Raw genomic sequence first — 23716 nt, forward strand, 5'->3', positions numbered from 1 at the left:
TATATTGACCTTTGCGACCTTCGTTGTCGAAATGTCGATCCGCGAATCGGATATCCGCTGGTTGCCTTATATGGATACGCCAGAAAAGCGAACATCGTAGAAGATCTAATGTTGTCAGCACTCCAGTTAAAAAATTCTGCCTTATTTGTGACTCGTGTGTCGTAATAGCCATTCACGTAAAATAGTTATAACAAAAACTCGTTTGATCATTAATGAGGTTATACTTGGCTGTTAACTAGTGAGTAGCATTTGCAAATTTTCAACTGGACATTTTCTATTCCAACGCGTAGACTTCATTTTTCTTCGAGTTATAACGTATCTTTTATTACATTATAAAACATTTTCAACGGCCCTTATATAACTCGATATCATGGCATATAGCTGGAGTTACGTCATAATGTCCCCGGTGTCCCCAGCAGAGCATAGCCTATTATGGTTCGCGATAGCAATGAATGCTGAAAAAAATCTCAAATTAACTAATTGTTTATTGTCTACCGCATTTTTGCAGTGTCATCAAGGCGAATTTTCTAATACAGTCTTTATAAATTAAAATAGATATATATGTGCTTTTCGCCAGTAAATTATTTGCTTTCATGTGAAGCCTTTTCCTTTTACTCGTTTGAAAAATTTACGTTAAGTAAATCGTGAAATGATGTGTAAATATGATGAACAACAATAAAACGAAAAACATCGTCCCTGGGTGGGCTCGAACCACCAACCTTTCGGTGACCGACGAAGTCTTTTAACAGCCGAACGCGCTAACCAATTGCGCCACAGAGACTCGCGCGAAAAATCGTCTTTCCATGCTATACAAATGTAGGTGTGCAGGAACGAGAGAATTTTGGTGCTTGATCGATTGTTTGAAAGGCGTATTAATATGATGAGTATAAATTAATATAGCAAAAGTAGTTTAAGTCTAGTACTTTATAATGACATTGAATAAGAATTATGTTTATATCCTTCGACCATTGCAAGGTTCGGTCGGCCTTTCCAATATGAATAACTTTAGTTCTGTGTATCACTTTACGGTGCGGCAACCCTTTTATACCCCACCCGAAGTAGAACGTTCATTGCCTCCGGGATTCATGACGTAATCGCGCGCAAGGATATACAGTATATCAAATATTATTAATAGTATTCCCTTCTGGAATGAAGAGTTTAATTCTGGCATGATAAGTTTTTAAACAACAATTCAGGATGTAATCACGCGTGGGCCGTGTTGTTCATGCCTCCAATCATTTGTGTGGGATCACGCACGTTCAGTGCAATAACAAATATATAAATAGCTTATACTTTAGCATTCATAGAAAAAGAAATAACATAGGAATACGTAATGTTTTCCCCTTTTGATTCTATTTATTGCTTCAAAATATTTTCATATAAGAATAAAACTGATACACGCATTATTATATATTTTTTTATTAAAATATTCAATCTGTATTTCAAACCCCCCATAAAAACTGTTCATGGTTAGGCTCCCTGATTTTGGGCAAGTATTGTTATTAAACATTGTGATATCGTCGTACTTTTAATGAAACATCAGATAATTTGGACGCTTGCAATATTATGATAATTCGTAGCGCTATTATATACTTGCTTGCAACGTATTTTGCCGTCGGAGACTCTGACATATAATGTCGTTTGTTTATGTTATGTCATGTATAAATTTACGTACGTCAAACCTCCAAAAATTACGTCAAAATACACCTATCTGTTTACGGTATTACCCACTGCAGAAACACAGAAACGTTGAATCATTAGACTTATCACTTTAAAATTTAAAGTATCGTAATGGCATCGGATATTTCGATACAACGGTATTCATGGCAATATATTGCTCAATCAAAGATGCCAGTTTCTTCGTCTTGGCGCAATTTGATATTTACCCTATATTTTACAGAGTAATTAGAAATATTATTCATTGAGTAGCCTAAATATGACATTTTATCATTTGGATACGGGGTATCCCGAAGTGTGGATATGGCCGGGGTTTGTCCCACTTAGTATGTTCCCAACTTTTCACTTCTGCTGTTTCGAAATTTACGGGTAGTAAATATTTTGCTATTAGCGATACAACTATTTATACCCTATTTATGATGTGTTATGTATTTGACCATCTACACTGATAAATATTCCATATTGTATATATTTAAATACAATCAAATTTAAGTATTAGAATCAAAGTTTAGTATCACACCTCAGAATTAGGGGGGGGGGGGGGGGGGGCAATTTTAGGGGAGTGTAGGAAAATCACTAGGGTCACTATAGTTCGTTAGTGCGGAAAAATGTTTATATAAGAGAGATTTAATACACTTTTTTTTTAAATGCATACTTAAAACAATCATTATCGGCGAAAACTAGAAACGACAGTCTGCGGCGTACCTAATTAGAAGGCATTGTAATGCATTGATACATGTTAAATACCAGAAAGTGAACGATTACGTCAGTTGATGATTTATACCTTTGCAATAGGACATATGATAGAATTCAAGATATTAAACAAACTCAGTCATAAAATGAATGTTTGTTTAGGCATTGTTGGGGATGCTCATTGGACACATTCCCGTTTATGACTTTATACTAGTAACATAGAATCATAGACTAATGTTTTTTGGATGGGTAAGATCCCCAATAAAGTCTGTTGAATCTCAAAAATGGTAACTAAAGCAGTTGGTAAAAATACGGTAAATGATTTGCCCGGTGGTCACTATGTCGAATCTTCGCCTTCGTGTCCGTGAGACTAAAACTAAAAATGATCCCGTTGCTTATAAAGGCTTTGAGAGATTGCGTGCGCCCATAGCTATGCCATCATGTTTTTTCACGGTGTAGCTAATTTGAATCAGCTGTTTCTTTCCTTCATTTCATACCTTATTATCCCAAAACAGCGAGGTTTGAAGTGTCATCATTTACCTCTTTGCGTCAAGTAATCAAGCTTACGTACTTAATCTACGTAAATGATGATATTTGCCGATGAGGAATTAGATTACATTCAAGTATTCGAATAATAATTCGACACAAATTTAAACAAGAAAGTAAATACATTAGTTTTCAACTTTAAACGTTTATCACTTAACGTAACCATTACGCGTGACGAACTTTTCTAACATATATAATATGGCTAATGAGGAAATGGAAACAACTTTCAATACGTAATGCCATCAATATATTGGTGGTGCCATCACCTCGCAATAACCTAATAAACAATATTTCAAAGATATAAAAATATTATATTACAAAATATTTTGTACGCAATATTGGCAATTCGAAAAACATGCCTTGGGTGATTTAAATTTATGGAACATATTGTACGCTTAAAAAATTACTTAATAATATTATGTAACACATTTCCCATTTTGAATCAATTGAGTGTTGTTTCGTTGAGAATTTTATCGGCAGTTTACCCGTCTTATCCAATAAAACTACTTTACTACCAAGGATATGCATTCAAACTTTTGTAACAAAAAATAAAGTTCGATAATACGTCATACGCCATGCAGTTTTTTTTAAAGAAACCCCTTCTCAAAACAATCAAATTCACTCAAACTTATAAGGAATTTACGGCACAAATTGAGATATTTATATTCATTATTTCAATTTTCTTCCAACAAAGCATGCTTCGAGTAACCGTTCTTTGTTCATAAGCCTTTTTGTGTGAAGCGAGAGCCATTTGAAAATATTAAATTAATACATCATGATCGAAATTCTAAATACCTTGTTCTAGAAATATTTTATTTTGGATATTGCTTCTATTCATATTATGTCGGAGCTAGCAATGAAAATTGATGATAAATACGATCCCTCAACACAAAGTGAATTATATTTACATAAGAATGGTAAAATGTCCAATAAAACCTTATTCCTGATGGTCGTTGCGTATCTACATGTTGCAATACCTAGTCATCAAACTTATAACCTGTATTGAACATCGACCAAGTGTTAGATGTAGATAGAGTGGCCGTTTTAATATTCCCAGTATATTCCTATGTCCGGTCATACCCTAACTAACCGGACACGTGGAAGAGTTTTCATAATGACATCATTATATATTATTGAGATGTTCGAGGGGGTCTATAGACTCGGCATATAATATCTTCAGTAGTTTCTCTAAATGACCTTCGAACAAGTTCTCGTCAATATGATAATTCAATGCATTCTTCTAAAGTCACGCAATTGTTGTTTTCGAATTATATTTAATAAATTAAACCTGCCATTCTCCTCATTCTGAAAGGGTGATTTAATTGTTCCAATATTTATATTTCTTCCTTTTTTTTTAATTTGGCGCATTGGTTTTGTCCAATTCATTTCCAAAATACAGATAATATGAAATGCAATCTGAACCGACATACACGATTTAAATAGATACCACATTCGAGTGAAAGGAGATAAACTCACATATTTTAGTCCTGTGACAAGGGAGTTTGATGTTGAAATATTACATATTTGGCATTATATTGGGCTTCGCAGTCACATAGGAGACATCGTCTTTTGATTGCCCTCTCAAAATAAATTATCAAAAATATTTTTAGAGACTGTGGAATAAGCAATACAAACATCTTATATAGCGGATGCATTCGTGAACCAAAATATCGAAAGTCTTGGCATGTTGATATCATTGATGAAAGTTCAAATTTAGTTTCATCATATTTCTTTCATCATTTGATTCACCTGAAAAAGTAATAGTATTTATCACAAAAGGTTCATTAACGAGATTCATTACAATAACACTTAAGGTACTTCGTAATTTGTCGACCTTGCTACATTCTCTTTTGTGTGTCAAAATATTTGATGTAAGAATAAAAGTGGAGCACGCAAAATCAATGGAATGATTAAGACGCCCAGCCCTATTTTTGAAGTTTTGCAATGGCATCGGATATATCGATCTCTATCCGATATGATAGATTCCTAGACTAATTTATTAAATCACATTAGTCCGTCATAAAATAGATGTTTGTTTAAAGCGTTTTAGCAGGGTTAAGCATATTCTTAATTAATTGGACAATAATGTTGGGGTGTCCAGTGGATACATTCCCATTTGTGACTCACACTTGAAACAAAGAATAATAATTTTTGGATAGGTGGTTTTCCCAAAAAGGTCTGTTGATTGCCGAGTAACTGATTGTTGTAACTCGGTGAATAACCCACCCCGTGGTCATTCTGTCGAATCTTCGTTTTCGTGTCGGTGAGTCTAAAAATGATCCCGTTGCTTATAAAGGCTTTGCAAGATTGCGTGCGCCCCAAGCTATGACATCATGTTTTCGCAGTATGACTAATCTAGAATCAGCTGTTTCTTTGTTTCATTTCAATTCCAAAATAAAAAAGTATAAGGTGTAATCATTTAGTTCTTTACAAGTGAATAATTTATGCAATTTATCAAGCTTACGTATACTCGTACTCAATCTACGTAAATGATGATAATTGCCGATGATGTATTAGATATACATTTTTGAAGATTCAAATAATAATTTGACGCAAATATAAAAAGAAAGTAAATTGATTTCTAACCCATGACTAGTTTTTATCACTTTATACGTAATGGTTCTTGTGATGAAGTTTTGAAACATTTTTACTTTAATAAAGATACGGATACAACTTTCAATAAGGTATGCCAACAATAATAATTGCAGTAACCAAATACACAAATTTTCAAAGATAAATATCACACTTTGAGTATAATATATTTATAATCATGATTGGAAATCCGAAAAAACATACCTATTAGCGCAATTTAAACTTATGGAACATATTGTATGCACAAAAAATTACATAATACAATCATTTAAAACACCTTCCCAAATTGAGTCAATTTACTGCGTTCTGATAGCGTTTGCCCATTTGAATATGTATTCAAATTTGCAACGAAACAAGAAGATTGTATATCACACACACTATGAAGTTTATTTCACATTGGAATGTTAACGTATGTTAGTTAGAACCAAATATATAAATTGTTCTGGAATATTTTTCAAAATTTTTTTAATTGAAAACAATCACGATTTACTCAATTTTGGAATGTGACTAGCTTTAATCCAAATGTTTATATTCTTATAACATCTCCCAGAAAGCATTGGTTCGAGTGATCGTTCTTTGTTTATGAGCTCTTTTGTGTAAGACGAGGGCTCTTTGAAATTATTTAATCCTATACCTCATGTTCTAAAAATAACTCGTTTCAGTAACCATAGAAATTATATGTAAGTAAAGCAAACTCTACGAATAATTTATTCAATGGAAATTCATGATAAATAAATTTTTTAACTCGAAGTGAAATATCTTTACATATAAGAATGGTAAAAGTAAAACTTCTTTCCCGACTTTGTTGCATATAAGCAGTATGTTGCAATATCTAACCATCAAAATTAAAAGGTATATTGAACAACGACCAGGTGTTTGACGTAAACAGTAGACTTTTAAATGTTTTCAGTGTCGGCCATGTTCGGTCATACGCTAACTGATCAGATACGAGAAAAAGTTTCTTCAATTACATCATAATCTATTATTAGAATGTTCGAGGGGGTATAGATTCGGCATATAATATCTTCAATAGTTTACCTAGGTGACCTTCGAACACGTTTTTATTAATTTAATAATACAATATGCTCTCACGCAATTGTCTTTAGCAAAAACATGGTTGTTTTCAACAAACATATTTAATAATTAAGATAGGCGCCACACACTTATATTTCGAAATTTTCAAAATGGTGACCTAATTGTCCCAATATTTATATTTCTTCCGTATTAGAAGTTGGCGCATTGGTTTTGTGTAATTCATATTCCAAATACTGTTAATATGAAACGTAATCTAAACCAACGTTTGTGTGCACAGTGTAAAGACATTGAAGCAAATAGATACCGAGTGGAAGAACGTAGTTTCGCATATTTCAGTCAAGACGGTTGGTGTTAAAACGTTACAAATTATTATTATGACTAAAATTTTTAGGAACATAAAGGGCTTTGCAGGCGTTGGTAAGTCGTAGCCCATCAATTGCCCCCTAACTAACTGCAAAACTGGTAGCAAATGTGGATCAGACTTGTGGGCTAGAAAATACCTCTCAGTAATATTGTCAGTTACTGCGAACAAGGAATCATCCACCCCATTCAATAGCTGAAATTTTTATATAAATTGAAATAGCGGAAGTTATAGCATTTTTAATATTACTGATGTAAGTTCAAAAGTGTTATTCCATTTATCATTTCATCATTTTAATTCACCTGAAAATATAAAAGTATAGGTTCATAAACGAATGTATCTGAAAAAAAAATCTTGAGGTGTGTCGTTTTGTGAAATTTTAACCTTCGGCCCTTTTTTCGACTTTGAGCTTTGTTTTTATTCAAGCGGTCAAAGTAAATTTGAGTTGCGTCATCTATTTACAAAGCTTACGATAATATAGAATAAAGGGATGAATATATAAAATGATAAAAGTAAATCAATAATAATCATCGGCGCTATTTCTTTGCCCAAGGCCGCAACACAAATATTGGAAGATCAATTCAGTCACTATTCAAGAATGGTCAATTTTGTGTCTAACATAAATGGAACATTACCTCATTCTGTAATCAGATATTTTTATCGAACTACCGCTGATGATCCCATGTTGTAACATTTTGGCCGCTAAATATATCAAAATATAACCAGGACACAATATCAAACGAACTTAAACTGAACACGTGTTGAGTAATAAACTGCAAATTAGCTTCCGCCCACACACAGTAAGTAAAGTTTTAGGATAACCAATAAATCTTTGTTGAGCAACGTATGGCCAACTCTGCGTGTTGTTTCATCGATATCATTGTCTTCTTCCTTTGTTAGATGACACACACCCAAGTTGGCTGAATTGGCTGCGTGTAGTTGTTTGCTCTTTTTACACGCATTGGTAGAAGACAGGACCGCGCGGGTTTCATGTCCAAAGTAGTGAAGTTACGAGGTTACGTCACCAGCCGAAAATGTACATTCTTTGTTTACATATTAATGAAATGAATTGGGAGCAAACAACGTTATTTTTTATGTTGGGGACTAAGAGTAATGAAAAGACTTAGGCCTACATTGCGGTGACAAAATCTAGTCTATATTTTTACACAAAGTTGCAATTATATAAAAACTTAACACTTAAAATAATTTCCTTCGTTAGTGGGTGTTAAATATAAAACGAGTTAATTCCGAGCAAGATAGGCCCCTTTCATGGTAAAATATAATGTGGCCCGTCGTAAACGAAGGTCGGCAGCGAGTTCTCCTTAGTGGGTTTTTGTACCGCAGCGGTATAAATTATATTGTATCATGTGACCATGACAAGGAATGGATTCTTGACATCGCGAATGAGTTTTGTTTTGGCGCTCGCGCATTTTCCTCTTACTCTTTCTATTCTCGTTTTAGTAGTGCTGCATTTGACTGACTGATCGGTACGACGACAACATCATAACGTACAACGAAATTGACTAATCTGTGATATTTCTATAACCAATTGTATTTCCGGCGTGTCTCATTTCATTGTTGTCTCATGACGGGAAATTAGTTTTCCTCGTTATAGTGATTATTCATAAATGCAGTTTCATTTTTTCGTTTTTCCATTGGCCTGTCGACAAAAATAAAAGAAAAAATTTAAGCTATTTCCCATTGGTCTTTGACATAGATGCGTTTGTTTTCCAATTTTTCCGAGCAAAGATTACATGAAACTAAAAGCGCGTTTATTTCTCTAATATATTTTTGCAACGTGGCACTTGTGACGTCGCTGCCTTTTTTGTTTCGACTGGGGGGCATATGATAAAGAAAATGAAATTGGCGGGAATTGCTTTACTTCAACACTCGTGACCAAAATGTTCCGGACAATTATGGTTTGGTGGCCACGTGGCACTTTTTGAATAGGTGAAATACGTAATGGTCCTCAATACCCGCCTTCCTACTTCTTATACCCGTGCTTGATTGCAATCGACAATATTTCGATATAAATTAAGTTTTGCAAGGTGGCCATAAAATACCTTTGAACAATTGTTAGGCATTTCGGAAGCTCTATATACACGAAAAGCAGCGCCTTGTTATTTTTAACAATTCAAGCCAATTTCCGTACTTTTTTGTTGTGAAGCTGATAATAACAGAGGGCGAAAGCAGGTACAGAGCCTAAATTACTTTCGCATGTATCCAAACTACTCTCCAAACTAACGCTAAACTACCGTAATTGCTTACCAACGATTCTGATAAAAAGGTAGATGAAATAAAAATGTTATAATAATAATACCTTTACAGCGCCGATAACCCAATGGCTTCCAACATCCCGTACTGTTAAACCGGTGGCCGACTTATACTACCTACCCATTCTGGGGTTCGAAAGTTGAACAACAACGTAATAAATATTTAAATGTACATTAGAAAATAGAGGTTGCCGCCAATTCCGATCGATCACGTGAATGAGATATAAAGATATTTCATTAATTAACGAAACGTCTCACGCATGACCTCGATTGAACTGAATATTAATTATAACCTTGTCTGGTCCACTCATGAATGAAAAACTAAGAAGGCCGCATGCGACTACTGTAGCCCGACCAACACAGTAAGAAAAATCACCGTTTAAACTTCAAAACACTCACGGTTTATACTGATATCTCATACTCATCGCATTTGATAAAATGGCAATAAATGGTTCACACTTTCTGTCATTACTGAAAATTGATGATAGACCCTCTACCTTGAACATGGCGATTTATCCAAACAAATCGTTGGAATATTCATTGTCCAATTCCACGCCCAAGGACTAATACAAAACCATAAATCTTATACATTAATATTTGTTATTAAATCAACAGTATATATCGATGCATGCCAAACAGTATAAAGAGCTTAAAGTACAACGAAAAAGGGCCAAAATTAAGCATGTTAAAACAATGGTAATCTCCAAATAGCAAATTATTTTTCTACTGTTAGTACCTAACAGCACTGAAGTATTCATATATCAATTACAAACATCACAATTGCATAGAAAATATTTTCAATAGAAGAAGAGTTGGTTACTGTGACAGGATCATGTTATAATTGCAGATTGGAAGTTTCGAAGTGTGATTTTCTGCACCAGATGCCATAACTAAAAATACAAGCTAGTGTTTCAATATGAGTGATAAACATATTATTATAAAAAGTCGATATGGTTTATAAAAATCAGTAAAGCCAAGCTGACAATATGACATTTGAATTATAATCTCTCATTAGGTGATCACCGATCTCAAGTCAGGGAGGCACTCCAGACATAATCACCCAAACAATCCTACAATCTCATAAAAAGTGAACATTCTAGAAGCAGACAGGTACATTCTAAGCAGCACATCTAGGGATTTTTAAATTTTGATGCAAACCATGAAACAAAATCTTCAAACCATCACAGTGAAGAGTTAAAATACTTTAACAGCTGTTAGACCATGGCCTATGAAACTTTGTTATATTATTCAAAATTGCATTGGAAAAATAGTTAGCACTTTTAAAAAATAAGATTGTTTTTTTCATAAATTTGCATGAGATGTCCATGTTAGTGGTGGAACTCATTGTAAGGCTAAACACAGTAAAAATGAGATTGGATAATATAAACTATTTGAGCAATAAAAAATGCACAAATATATGGTTCATATGAGAAAAATCACATACAGATGAAAGTATTTCAAATCAAATAGTTTAATTTATAGTCAAATATTTCTGATAAAATAAGAAAGATTGCTGAAATGCTCTGATACCATTTAGGTAAATTAAAATCATTCAGTTATTCTAAATTATATCAAGTTTGCCGAAGTAACCACTCCAATCCCTTTTCTACACCATGCATTGTAGAAACAATAACATCCTGTACCCTCCATTGTCTGTCACTTACATCAGGAAGACCTAACATTGCGGTAATTTGCATACAAGAAAATCTTTCAACATCTGGCTCCGCAATACATGAAAGAATCAACAAAGGTCTTTTTGACGCAAATGGCAAACTGCCAGCTGATGGAGTCACTGCATTTGGTTCTACATTGATATGCCCATGTTCCTCTGGATGATCAGCTCCATCCAGTTCCAGATCAACTATAGGAACTCCAAGAGCATTATTTATATTATTATCGAACTCTGTGCCTCTAAGAATGGCAGAAAGTTCTAATATATTGCATGCAATATCATCCCATTTCTGTTTGAGTGTTGCATCTACAACATAAACTAGTTTATAATGACCTTTTCTTTCAGCTATATAAAATCGAACAGCATCATATAAAACAAACTGGGGAAGGTGTTCTTCATGATGTCCAACATCAACATTTTCACCACTGCTCACCGGCTCGACAACATTGCTGTGAAGAAGTCTTTCCATTCCAGCACGATTTTCTCTAACACGATTGTTACCAGAGTATAATGCAATCAAATTGAAAGGAATTTTTTCCTTGAAAAGTAATTGTACACCAGATCCAATGCCATCTCTATTTCCGGCTAGCAGACCTTTCGTTTCAAGAAAGTCGCTGCCCCACATCAGAGCTCGAAAAATTTTACTTGTTCTCGGTGAATCCATTCCTGGACCAGTCATTATAATCTCACCCTGCTCAGGAGCAACACCTCCTTGCCACAGTGATTTTATAAAACCAGGTATAGACAAATTATATGACACTTCTTCTGAATCATCCTGCGCTCTTTGGAAAGATGAATGAATATAAAGGGCTTTAAAATTAATGCCCCTTTTTGCGTGAATATCTGTTTTTTTATCAGTTTCATTTTTCATATTCTGAGATTGTACCAACCCATTATTTGTACTTAAATTAGTCTGAGTGCTTTGTTCATGTAATAAGTTTACAAAACTTATACCAATAGATGACTCTTTCAAAGCATCATTATTCCAAACTTGTGAAATCAGCGGATGACTTTTATTCGTCATACTATCCCACTTACACATATCTCTTATCAAAAGTTCTCTCCATAATATTTGATCATTAGCAATCTCTCTCCATTGACTATTAACCGATGAAACACTGCACACATCTTGTGTGTCCAGAAATGAAAGAATGATCAGTTTACAGTAAACAGGTAACGCGTCTATTGACGATGCAAATTGATTTTCTTCTTCTATTCCTTAAAATAAAAAAATATATCATTTAGTTCTGTAGTATGTATAGACATTAATATATATATGGTATATTTTAATAGCATTTTCAAATTACAGTAGTCTATATATCCTGGACAATATATTGCTCGATGACATGACAAACAGCATTATTATTTATGGTTATTGCTGCACGACGATTACAGAAGTAGCCTAGGTATTATGATATTGCAGCACTGTGATATCAGTGTGTGGCGCGGCGCGGCGGTGTGGCTCAACGGGCTAAGCGCGGCGGTGTGGCTCAACGGGCTAAGCGTTAGGAATACGCTCGCCACCGCACCTCTAATTACTCTGCGTGGGTTCGCAGGTTCAAATCCCATGCAGGGATGGTTATGTGCGAGAGGATTGCTGGACTCCTCGCCGTCGTTGGGTGGTTCACGTAACCGCTGGTCGGTTACGGCTTCCTCCACCACCAAGTCCATGCTTCTGAAAACAAACAATATAACTAATCCCATACCCGACTTGGAATGGTAACCGGACGAGAGGCCGTGGTTTGCCATATGGATAAGCCGTCTTATCGGCTTTCCTCTCCCCCGGGATAAATATGTATATCCTATCCTATCAAGTATAGGCCTACCTGGTAGCCTATATGGTGTAACTCATAGCAGCATAGACTTACCTGTAAGAGATTCTTTATCGCCACATTTTCGAATTAGTTCGTGTGCCTGGCTTCCCGGTTTTCCAAAATATTTGTCTCTCATTCCGCGAAACACGTCAATAACACTGCGGCTTTTTAATTGACTGAGATTAAATCCAAGTCCCGTAAAACTGTTCCCAGGCAAACTATCTTGCTGTCCGTACAATAAGTTATTTTGATGCAGCCCCATTGAACCAACACATGGGCAGTCAGTAGAATCTGAGACATCCATGCCGAACAATTGCACCCGCTGCTAAGTTACCGTAACATCTAAGATTCTAAGCTGATCTACTGGACTAAGAAAACAGTACAGTACTCTTTTGAAACATATCCGACGTCAGTGGCAGAATATAAATGTCACTCTTCAGTTTTACATTGAATAATATACCGTACCGTGCGGTAGTGAATCGAACAAATCAAGTAAAACAACTTGTTTTAATAAATATACTTTCTGTTAATCTGTTTGAAATAACATAATAATTAATTTTAATATGATCAGAGTACGTGGCACTTTTCCCGTGTTGTGGCACCCCATAAATGCCACTATCGTTCCAGGTCGTGTTGTTCCAAAATTATACCCGATGACGTAACTTTTTGAATTGTGCGTATTAAAAGGCAGTGAGTTGTTCACGATTGGATAGCGATATGCCGGACGAGGACCGCAAATATGCCAGCATACCGGCACTTCATGGCAACGACGCATTTCGAAATACATATTTATTTATTCAATTCACGTTTCCAGCGTGCGTTGGTACGATCAACAATAGCTTCAGTCTTAAATTTATTCAACATGAATAACTTTTTTCGCCTGCGGGATAGTCTCTTATTACTCTCTCGATTGCGGATCGATGGCGCAATATTTTATTCTGGCTGCACTAGTTGACCAGTAAGGACGCTGAATTAAGTGTTCGTATCGATTTTTTGCGAATTTGACGATTTCGTGTACGTATAGCAGGATATAGAATCCTGCTAACCTACCTACCCGGCGAATTTCAATCTGCTCACCACGCATATTTGTTATATAAAGCGCATAATCTCGAGAAGAAAGTCGCGTAAAAAACAGTAGTTTTGCTGTAAAGGGAATTGGTAAGTAATATTTCGTTCAATTTTGTGGAATTTTAACGTCATAGGATCCAAAATTGGGTTACTATTTCAGTAATAAAACCATTCTGGCTGCAGCTATATATGTCCCAGTATGGTACTTGATCCAATCTCTGAATCTGGTATCATAACATAAAGATTCCATTCATACAATCATAGTTCAACGAATGATTATTAGTGGTAATATTACGATTTTAAACAATTGGAGGACGAAAAATTTCAGATCATGATTCATTAATTCTCATATTAAGCTGTGGTTTGATCTTGCAAATAAATACATGTTTTCATTTTCTTGTGGCATCACACAGTCACATGTAAAACCAGTTACTCGCAAGTCTGCAAGTGAAAAAACTTGTTTCATTGTTTAGGTTATTAATGGCTTAGGTTATAATGTTACATATTTCAATCTGAATATAATATTTTCTGTTATAATTAAAAGTTTTGCGTTATTATACAATACCCTAATAAATTCCACAGATCGAAGTAACCATTTCTGGGCTGAGACACTCACCCGGCATCATTTCTTTTCAATTTGACTTCTCGTCGATAATACAGGAGTCAGGTATGTAAATTATTCAATCGTATTATAATATACAGTGTATTTCTGTATTTGTCTTTTTTTATAAAGTCAAAGATATAATGTCACTGGTATGTATATCTGTATATCCGTATCTGTATATTTTTCACTTCCGACTTATCATGTCTCAGTCTCGATGATTGTATGTGTGTGTGTGTGCGTGCTTTAATTAGTTTTTATCTTTTGGGTAAGCGAACAGGTGCTACTACTTTTATCAATACCTTCCCACCTAAAATCTATACGTTTTAAACCTTGCTTGAGGTTTCGTTTGCTTTCCCGATTCTATAATCAGTTTTATTTATTTTGTTTTTATCAATTATTTTATCGTCTATTGCTGATTATGGAGTCGAAATAAACTTATACTTATCCCATCAGCTTCAAAATATTCAAGCATGACTTACTGCTTTACTGTTGGCCCAGAGTAATGATTTACATACGATTCATATGTAGACTTGGCTTGAAAAGGTAGTCTTTTTACAAGGGCACAGAGTTGATAATGAAAAGAGAAAGTGTTTGTGATAATCTTCTATATCAGTGGTTCTTGAATTCGTCAAGTCTCGCGTTCTACCTAAAAAATAACTAGCTAACTATAAGTTACAAATAACAGATAGTTAGGCAAAAGTATGTTTTATTCAAAAACACACATGGAAAATATGTGGATGGATCATAAATATCCAAAGTAAAAAAATGTAAATACCGAAAATAAGGCGTGTGAGAACAAATCTAACAAATAGTTTTATTTTTCATTAAGTAGCTCCACACCTCCTCAAAAAATTGTCTACACCCCCTTTTGTGGTGTGCCTGTTTGAGAACTATTGTTCTATAAGGTTGTTTGGAATTGTAGCTTATTGTTTAGTCTTGTTAATGTATGAGTTTTTATGTATTATGTAATCGAAACTGCACTAAAAAACACAGCTGGACTCCTCTGTTAAACTGTATAGAATTTTAATATGCATTGTTAAAACTGATTTTATGTATACAATCCTGCTCCAATGAAAGTGGCATTGTAGCAATAAGCTCCATTTATTATAGCCTAATGTTAATAATTTAAGGGAAATTCACATCGCAAGTTGAGACTATTATGAAAACTTGTTTTGCTGAGTTTTCGGTATCTTGACTTGGTATACAAGTGATTTACACAGTGCCATTTATGTATGCTCCCCAAATTAGAAATTACAGGCTTGAGTTCTTTTTGGTTTAGCGATCCACCCATGCCTATGAGGAGAAATTTGTTCAGGCATAAATGTGAATTAAATAATGAAAGCACATTTTAATAAGTGAAAGTACATAATTCCTAGGACATATTTTAAAACTTAATCTCTGGCTCTTTGTGAAGGGTTCAAATCAGCAGTAACACTAGGAACAGTCCTAGTAAGTTGAATTTTCAGGAAATGGTTATGTGGTTTTGTTATTGCAACTTAATAAATATTGTGGCAAGAATGTGCAGTTATGGAACACAAATAAGTACTATATTTTCAAAAAAAATATTCATTTTATATTATAATATATAATTGACAATTTTTGATAAAAATTCCCTTAATAACACTATGTAGTTTGAAACGTTTTAAAGTTGTCTGACAGTGCTAGCTCAGTAGGTATTTCTTTGATTGATTCTAACTTGTCAAGATTATGATGAAGCTTTCAGAACGTCAGTTTGTTTTGTGGTGAATGAGTAACCAGTATCTGTGTACCAGTCGGCAGCTTGTTTTACTATATCTTTATCGTACATACTGATATTTTCTCCTTATTTTAGCCTAATCTTCAGATAACTTGATATAATGTGATAATTCCTGCTGTCGGCAATTGATTGTGGTTGCGGCCATTTTCCCCAGAAGGCGTCATTCGAATTAATTTGGTATGCACCTATCTGTGTAACAGCACCAGCCTTCCGACGTGAGTTTAATTTGATCATCTGTGATCGAACAACAACCGTTTACAATGGAATTTGGAAACGAAATAGGTGATTTCCGAAAGATCGAGTGGGCGGAAACGGACCGGCGCTGACCGGTTTAAACTTGTTTTCGCATACCACCAAAATAACTCGAGCATTTTTGTCTACCCCTTCGGGCATGTTCAGGCAGGATTGCGGACCGGCTTTTTTTTATCGCGGTATGATTGGTTGCCTTGGAGAAGTTGTCCAAGTATTCACACCCATGTCCCACGTTTCAATTTCGCTGAAGCTATATTGAACTCCTTGTTTTTTTGGTTGCTGTGACGCAGAAAATTACATAAGTTGCATTACAAAATTAGATATAGATCCAATAAGAATAATATTGGCAGAGCAAGCTCATAAACCATAAATTCTCGAAAAATTGATCGAGCAAATCTCATTAATTTCGATTGACGTTCGATTGAGTTTTTTGACAGAGAAGGATGTTACCCAAAATGTTGGTTATGATGTCATATAGACTACAGTACATTCAGGAGGGACTTTCCACATACGCATTTATCTTTGTGATTTAATAAAGTTTCAATACTCTTAGCGTTATAATTTTCATTCAAATTCTTTTGGACGTGCATTAACGGAACGGTAACTTACTTCCAATTTCTTGATTGCTTCTAATTCTGAACGATTTTGCTTAAAGCATAATATATTCCTAGTCTCTGGAGTTGCCATATATGATTCATCTTATTGATATTCTAGCATGAAAAAGCATTCAAAAGACGCGGTGAGGTGTACAATAATAAATCTGGAAAATTAATGCTTATACTCAATGAAACCGAGAAATTTCCAAATATCAAATAGTTATCTCTAGAATTTGAAATTGAAAGATTCAATCGCGTCGAAAACGAAGTGGAATGTAGAAGATACGCGTCTTTTACGAGGTTAAGTTAAGTTGAGTTTGGTATACTTTCTGATAATAACAATCGGTCATTGACGATTTGAAATAAATCGCCGCCAATTGTTAACCTTTTTTTTTAAACATAGTGAAAAGTCGTACGTTTACCATTGTTTGAAATTTAAAACTTGGCTACAAACACTTGGAATCATTTGAATATTTTTGTGGATTCTGTGCGAACCTATTTTGTAATTAGGATAAGTAGATGGAAAATTCAATTGTCTATCTATATCTATGATATTTTTAATTGCAATACTTTGCTCATCCAAATTAGGTCCAAGACTCCAAGTGGTCTTTCTAAAATAGAGTATGAGGGCGCTGACTGTGTTTTATTTGAAGTTATTAATCTGCATGGGTTTGCATTTTTATTGGTCACACATCCGTATTATCACGAAACTTCGATTTGTTTGTTTTATGGTTCAGCTGTTGAATAGCTTTGGCTATTTCATGTACAACATTTACTAATTTTAAATGTTATTAGTTATTTGAGCGACTGTGAATGACATGCAATGACAAATATGCAAAACTGATCGATCATTGTGTTGTGCAAGCGCACGTGTTTCATTATGTTGAAAATACCGCGTCTGAAAATATTTTCCCGTTTAAAATTGCGAGCAATGACTAGGCATTTTAAAGAAAACTTGCCCTCCATATTTTGACGGTCTGTTAGAATTATTCATTTTTTAAATGACATACATGTTTGACTGTCTTTTATTTTTATGAAATAATTTCTAGTACTTATTCTCAATTATTAATTTTCGGAATTTTTCATTCCCGTTATGTTTGGTTATTACGGCCCCTGTCATTTCATACGATGTTTTCAGCGAAGTATTCTCTTCTTTGATTTCGGAACAACATTCCAGCACCGTTTCAATATCGCGTGCTTAACTTGAAAACGTATGGGGAAAACATCTTAGTAAATGTGAATTTTTGTGATCTAGCGATACGTTTCGGTACTTTTCCGTGATGTCACTACTTTACGTAATCAAATTTTTGAGTGGCTTAAAGCCGTGTTGGACAATGAGTTTGCAGTTTTATTTAAACCATTTCTTTGCGAGCGACCTTCACGCCCCCGGCTTAAAGATTTCCTATTGGCTGTGATATCACGAATTAATGACATCAGGTATCTCAATTTCTGAACGAAACATTGCATCATCTCGAACCACCCAATCACATTTCAGACTGTTATTGACGCGTTTGAAACGTCACTAGTCTCCAGGCAACGGGTTTTTCTTCGTGCCGCGGTCCCTTTTTTACATTTGTTGGTAGTCTCTTCAGTTCTCTCATGAATGTGTCAGACAGGTATCGCGTCTAGTGCGACTCGGCCGCGGTCAGCAAGGTCTGCGCAGTCAGGTTACACAATGGCGGCTGTGCAGGGATGAATCAGTTTTGCAAATGAAGTTAGTGTACGTACGTTTATAAGGACTAAGAAAGTACATGGATGATGGCATAACGTTTTATTTTTTAGATAATATTGTGTAGCATTACTGACAATTTACTGATTTAAAGAAACATACCTTAAATCTGTAAATCGTATTCGTAGCGTATAAATTGGATACACGAGATCATACTTCATAATCGGCCTACCTTGGATTTGGCAAGGTACCAATAAAGTGTGCTCATTGACGGAAAGCCTTTTATCAAAATTTGTTACGTTTGACTGAGATGCCAATTGAAGAAGTCAACACTTGCATAATAAAATCTACAACTCATTGGTGGAACATTAAAAAACATTCAAATAGTAATCGATACTATTTCAATAATTTTTACATATTTCAAAGCACACGCAGGATGATGCGTCGTCGCTAAACCGGATTTCTTCGGAAATCCCTTGAACGTATAATGATACAACAGTCTTTTTCTCCGGCTTTTGCCAGGTGAATGAATATTTTTTGTTATTATATTGTTAAAATTTTTGTCCCTACTTCATAAATATATATATATATGTATCGGTAAGAAGTAATTCAAACGTGTATCGGGTAATTTCATGAGGGGCATGGGTGTCTGTGTCATGAAGTGTAACAATCAAATTTTGTTTCTGTGTTAAAGCTATTAGGCAATGCGGCTTGCAATCGTTTTCTCGTGGTTATGCCAGAGCTATTTTCGACTTACGTTCTTGCGCAATATTCGACCTTTTTGGTGCAATCCCTTCGCCTTTTTTTTGTTGGCGCCTGTCTATCTCTCGGTTTGTTTGCCTCGTTTATGTTTTCGTTCTCTTCAGGTTTCTTTTTGTTAGCGCCTTTGCAGCCTTTAGCGCCACCGCCTTTAAAATTGTTGATTTAATTTTACATATCAACACCTCAAATTGGAATACACGCTTAGATATTCATTAATAACTGTTAACCCCACTTTTGTCCCATATGGTATAATATATGGTTGGTTTTCTATCAGCTTTCTATGTATATTTTATATAAATCTTTATATATATGTAGGTAATAATATAATTACTAAGTAGATATCAAAAGTAAATCTGCGTATCGTAAATAAATTGAGCCCCCATACGGAGTACGTGGCTTTTGCTGTACGCGACTTTGTCTCTAGCTTCTCACGGGATTCTAGTGTATTCTACGCTGATTATATTATAATGCAAAGTGATCATTTTGTGGGGATTCCCCTGGTGTATGCTTTGGGATCTCTCTCACTTTTTTTATCTCGTGATTCTGATGTCAACTCCTCCGCGTATGTTAAAGTGACGTGTCTAGTTTCTGTATTTTGCCTTTTCATTTTAGTTTCTTTAACTTACTTTGGGCAGGTTTTTTCTTGCCCGGTCCCACTCTTTTCTATCCGAGAGATTTTTCCAAGAAGAAAGCAGTTTTAATTCTTTGTTGTGAACGTTTTGCTTAAACGAGAGAACATGAATTTCTATATACGATCGTGAAACGTTCGCGTCGCTTTCATAATTTTATGGTTGTTGCCGAGGCAGGTAGTTCGAAAGCTAGACCGAGTGAAGCTTATTATTATACGAAAATATATGGGTATTGATATTGACGTGTTTACATTTTCGTCAAAAAATATGATCGATCAAAGAGCTCAGTTTTATCGCAATAGTAAGTGTCTATAACCTGACTATAGAAATGCTAAATTATTGTTTTAATAACAGCTTACTTTGGTGGTTTAATCATTTAACTAATCAGTCCTTTTTTATTGCAGGATGGTTCGCGAACCAAGTAAACGATCAACTCAATTCCATGAATGCGACAAGCAATCTCAATGGGGTGGATTCACCCCTGGCCTTCGAGGCCACGCAGCCGATCAGGCCTTTTGCGGACTTTGGAAATTCTTCAACAAACCGCCTTCTTAGTGATAGCCGTTCCAACAGTACCGGTGAGTATTTCTAAATTTTTTTCCAGTCAACATACTCTTATTTCTAATGAATATTAGCAGTAACATATTGTTTATTTGTTTTAGACACCTCATTTGATCCGACCCCTGACGGACCTGAAATGGAAAACGGTAATGATAACTGTCTATCACCAGAAATGGCCTCACCTTGTTCCTTTGTCGAATATGAGGCTGATAATTACTACCCTAGCATTGGAACGCCCAATAGTTTTGTTGGAAAAATGCCTGGAAGTCCTGACATGTTTTCTGATTTTGAACAACAACGTGAGAGACTATTAAGCACAAGCAGTTCTGCTTTTACTTATTCTCCTTACACTCCACAAGAGGAAGATCCAATTCCTCTTGGTCAGTCTTGTAGTAGTCCTCCTGCTTTAAATAGGCAGACATCTCTTGCAATGGTGGAAGAAGTTCTTGGAACCACAAATAATATCTCCACACAGCCCATGAACTTGTTCCCAGAAGAAGATTATGTCAAACCCCTCGAAGAAGATTCTTGTCTTCCTCCATATCCATCTCCCAGTTTCACAGCTCATTTCAATTCCAACAACAGTGATGCTGAAGTTTTGACAGCTTCTCAAGGAGAAGAATTCTATCATATATTTTGTGGCGAAGTTGGTCCCATTCTTGTTCAGTGTGAAGGATCACCAGCTACAGGTAAATTCTATTATAGCTCATTATTTTTTTTGTCTTGTTCAGTAGTATTTTGTGGTCATAGATTTTTAAATGTTTTATTGTAATTCCAGAATCAAATCAATCCAATAACAGCAATTGCAACAATGGAGATTCACAGAATGTTCAGTCTCCTGTTACTCAAGAAGTCATCACCACTTCCGAAACACCCACACAGGCACTTTTGCAGCCACCTGTTTGGTCAATGTCAAGGCAGCCGAGCAACTTCAGTGATCTCATCACAGATTCTATGCCATCAAACAGTCTGGATGCTTCTGAAATGTTGCAAGATTGCCTGAATGCCCTCCCGAAACCTGATGCCCAAACATTTCAAACTCTGAACATTGAAGTTTTAGCTGTTGAAGCTCCCTTGTCTGAACCAGCTGTGAACGTACCAAGTACTGATGAACAACTTAGGACATCCCCGAAGTCATGCACATCTCCACTTTGTGTGAAAGAAAACTCAAGTCCAAACACTTCCAAAAATCTCAACGAATGTGATCCTCTTGCTGCCAGAAGGGAGAGAAATAATGAAGCCTGTAGGCAGTCACGAAAACGACGCAAAAGCAAAAAGGTTGAGATGGAGCATGAGGTAAACCGATTCACAGAAGAGAATGCCAGCCTTCGAGTGACGATTGAAGAGCTGGAAGTGGAGTGCAAAAGAATGAAGCAGTCCATATTGACAGTCATGACCCAAAATAACTCTCGTTAACTGAAAACCTATTTGCAGAATCTTTTCACAACGGCAGTGGAAGAGGTTGCAAGGTTTTGTAAAGAATCATAAACGGGCTTTATTCACAAGAGGAATAGAAAGAGATCATGATATCAATCAATACTATGATCTTGCCAATCTGTTAGTTACACGAATGTATGATGTGTGAGATTGGAGGAGTTTTGAGATGGGTGAATTTTTGAGTTGTTCCAAAGCTTGTTTTCATAGTTATGATTGTTTCATGACGATATGAATTATGTAATAACATAATTTTGTAGCTTTTATTCAAGATTTGGACATGTGGAAGTATGCCAGAGAATGTCCAATGCATTGACATTTACTATTGGAGGTGATCTTTATAACGCCTTCTTTGGAAATTTAGAAGTATTTCGGTCGATATTTAGTAACATATTGTAGAAATTTGTTTTCCGACTTTGATATTTATTTGCCAACTTTGATTTTCAGTTCCAGTTATTTATATTGTTCCATTTGACTCTTATTTCCCTATTGCCCTATCACACCACCAAGTTTCATTACTGAATCTTTCCTTTTACACTTTTTTCTTTTTCACGTAGTTGTATATATCGTAGCATTGCAATGTCAGAAAATTTCCCAAAAAAAAAAAAAAAGTTTAAATTAACAAAAAAATTTAACTTTTAATGATTTTTGCTCTTGTGTATTCAATCTGTACATGATAATGCTATGATATTCTTTCTGGGTCACTCGGAACAATTTAAATTAACAAAAAAATTTAACTTTTAATGATTTTTGCTCTTGTGTATTCAATCTGTACATGATAATGCTATGATATCCTTTCTGGGTCACTCGGAACAATGTTAATTTATTGAAAACGGAAAATATTGTATTTTGGTAATGATTTTGATAACAATAAATTGAAGGAATGTTTACTTGTCATGTTTAAACTGGTGTGGTCGTGTGGCGAGATAACTTTCTCATGTTATTCGCTCTGAAACCGCTTACTGTACAATTTCGAAATATCGAAGAATCTAGAAAGAGGTCTCGTAATCAACTTTGTCGATACCGCCCAAGGGGAAGCACCGAAACAAATTGGGATTGTCGCTGTGACTAATATCCTCGGGGCATCCCCAAGGTCTTTCGCGCCAAAGAGTTCAAGACAGATCATGTGATTCAACTTGTTCACGTTGTTATTACTCACACTATTATTTAAAAAATGATGCTGCGTTGCGTTTTCCGAGCATGAATTCCTGGAAACGGGAAATGCGGTTATCAAACATGTTTCGTCCTGTTTTTGGTTGGATTTCTTTCGAATTTTATTTTTACTTTTCAAACAACAATTTGTGAGCAAACCCCAGTTTCATACCGATGTTCTTTCTCACAGTGAAAATGTCAACATGTCCAGAAATAGCGCCATTATGCAGTGAAACTTGATACCGCAACGCCGGACTTTACCACTGCACATCTACCCTGTACAATTTTTCTCAAATACTTTAAGAGGGGTATGTAACGAACAAATTTTCTTTGTGCATATTGACGGAATATCACTTCCTTTCTCGTTGTTAAATTTCCCGTTGATGAATTGTAAAAAAGTCGAAGATAAACGGTCGACAACTAAATCCTATCAATGCCGTCACTCGACGTTATCAAAGAACTAACTTGTTCATAGGGTATTAATCCCAGTAGAGTTCCTATAACTAATCTCATTGGTTGCGGTTGTTCAGAACAGGAATACACCGTATTCCTGTTCTGTCGTTTAATATT

General features: G+C 35.3%; 2 protein-coding genes and 1 non-coding gene across 5 annotated transcripts; 1 reads left to right on the top strand and 2 right to left on the bottom strand.

The window, feature by feature from the left end:
- Nucleotides 1-691: 691 nt before the first annotated feature.
- Trnan-guu (transfer RNA asparagine (anticodon GUU)) lies at nt 692-781 on the bottom strand. Its single transcript is given in 2 exon segments — nt 692-727; nt 744-781. It is a non-coding gene; the product is annotated as a tRNA-Asn (tRNA).
- Nucleotides 782-9758: 8977 nt separating this feature from the next.
- LOC120341963 (F-box only protein 4-like) lies at nt 9759-13172 on the bottom strand. Its single transcript, XM_039410581.2, has 2 exons — nt 12718-13172; nt 9759-12067 (listed from the first exon to the last, which is right to left on the bottom strand). Exons 1-2 carry the CDS (start codon nt 12965-12967, stop codon nt 10749-10751), a joined length of 1569 nt encoding a protein of 522 aa, XP_039266515.2. The 5' UTR covers nt 12968-13172; the 3' UTR covers nt 9759-10748.
- Nucleotides 13173-13364: 192 nt separating this feature from the next.
- LOC120341964 (uncharacterized) lies at nt 13365-22884 on the top strand. 3 transcript variants are annotated; one of them, XM_078110336.1, is made up of 5 exons: nt 13365-13821; nt 14314-14398; nt 20404-20577; nt 20662-21249; nt 21339-22884. In XM_078110336.1, the coding sequence occupies exons 3-5, from the start codon at nt 20442-20444 to the stop codon at nt 21974-21976; spliced, it is 1362 nt and encodes a 453-aa protein (XP_077966462.1). In that variant the 5' UTR covers nt 13365-13821; nt 14314-14398; nt 20404-20441; the 3' UTR covers nt 21977-22884. The 3 variants fall into 3 exon arrangements, with proteins under 3 accessions (XP_077966462.1, XP_039266519.2, XP_039266516.2); XM_039410585.2 differs by lacking the exons at nt 13365-13821; nt 14314-14398 and adding an exon at nt 18574-19130; XM_039410582.2 differs by lacking the exons at nt 13365-13821; nt 14314-14398 and adding an exon at nt 19234-20300.
- The last annotated feature ends 832 nt before the right edge of the window (nt 22885-23716 follow it).

The sequence above is a fragment of the Styela clava genome, chromosome 3 (genome assembly GCF_964204865.1).
Source record: "Styela clava chromosome 3, kaStyClav1.hap1.2, whole genome shotgun sequence".
Taxonomy (NCBI): domain Eukaryota; kingdom Metazoa; phylum Chordata; class Ascidiacea; order Stolidobranchia; family Styelidae; genus Styela; species Styela clava.

What these genes read in the sequence shown, in the direction of transcription:
- LOC120341963 (XM_039410581.2), bottom strand. Translation starts at nt 12,967, where the DNA reads ATGGATGTCTCAGATTCTACTGACTGCCCATGTGTTGGTTCAATGGGG. An exon ending in CGATAAAGAATCTCTTACAG is followed by an intron (nt 12,068 to 12,717) that starts GTAAGTCTATGC and finishes TTTTATTTTAAG; the next exon opens with GAATAGAAGAAGAAAATCAA.
- LOC120341964 (XM_039410582.2), top strand. Translation starts at nt 20,225, where the DNA reads ATGGGTATTGATATTGACGTGTTTACATTTTCGTCAAAAAATATGATC. An exon ending in TAGCCGTTCCAACAGTACCG is followed by an intron (nt 20,578 to 20,661) that starts GTGAGTATTTCT and finishes TATTTGTTTTAG; the next exon opens with ACACCTCATTTGATCCGACC. An exon ending in TGAAGGATCACCAGCTACAG is followed by an intron (nt 21,250 to 21,338) that starts GTAAATTCTATT and finishes TTGTAATTCCAG; the next exon opens with AATCAAATCAATCCAATAAC.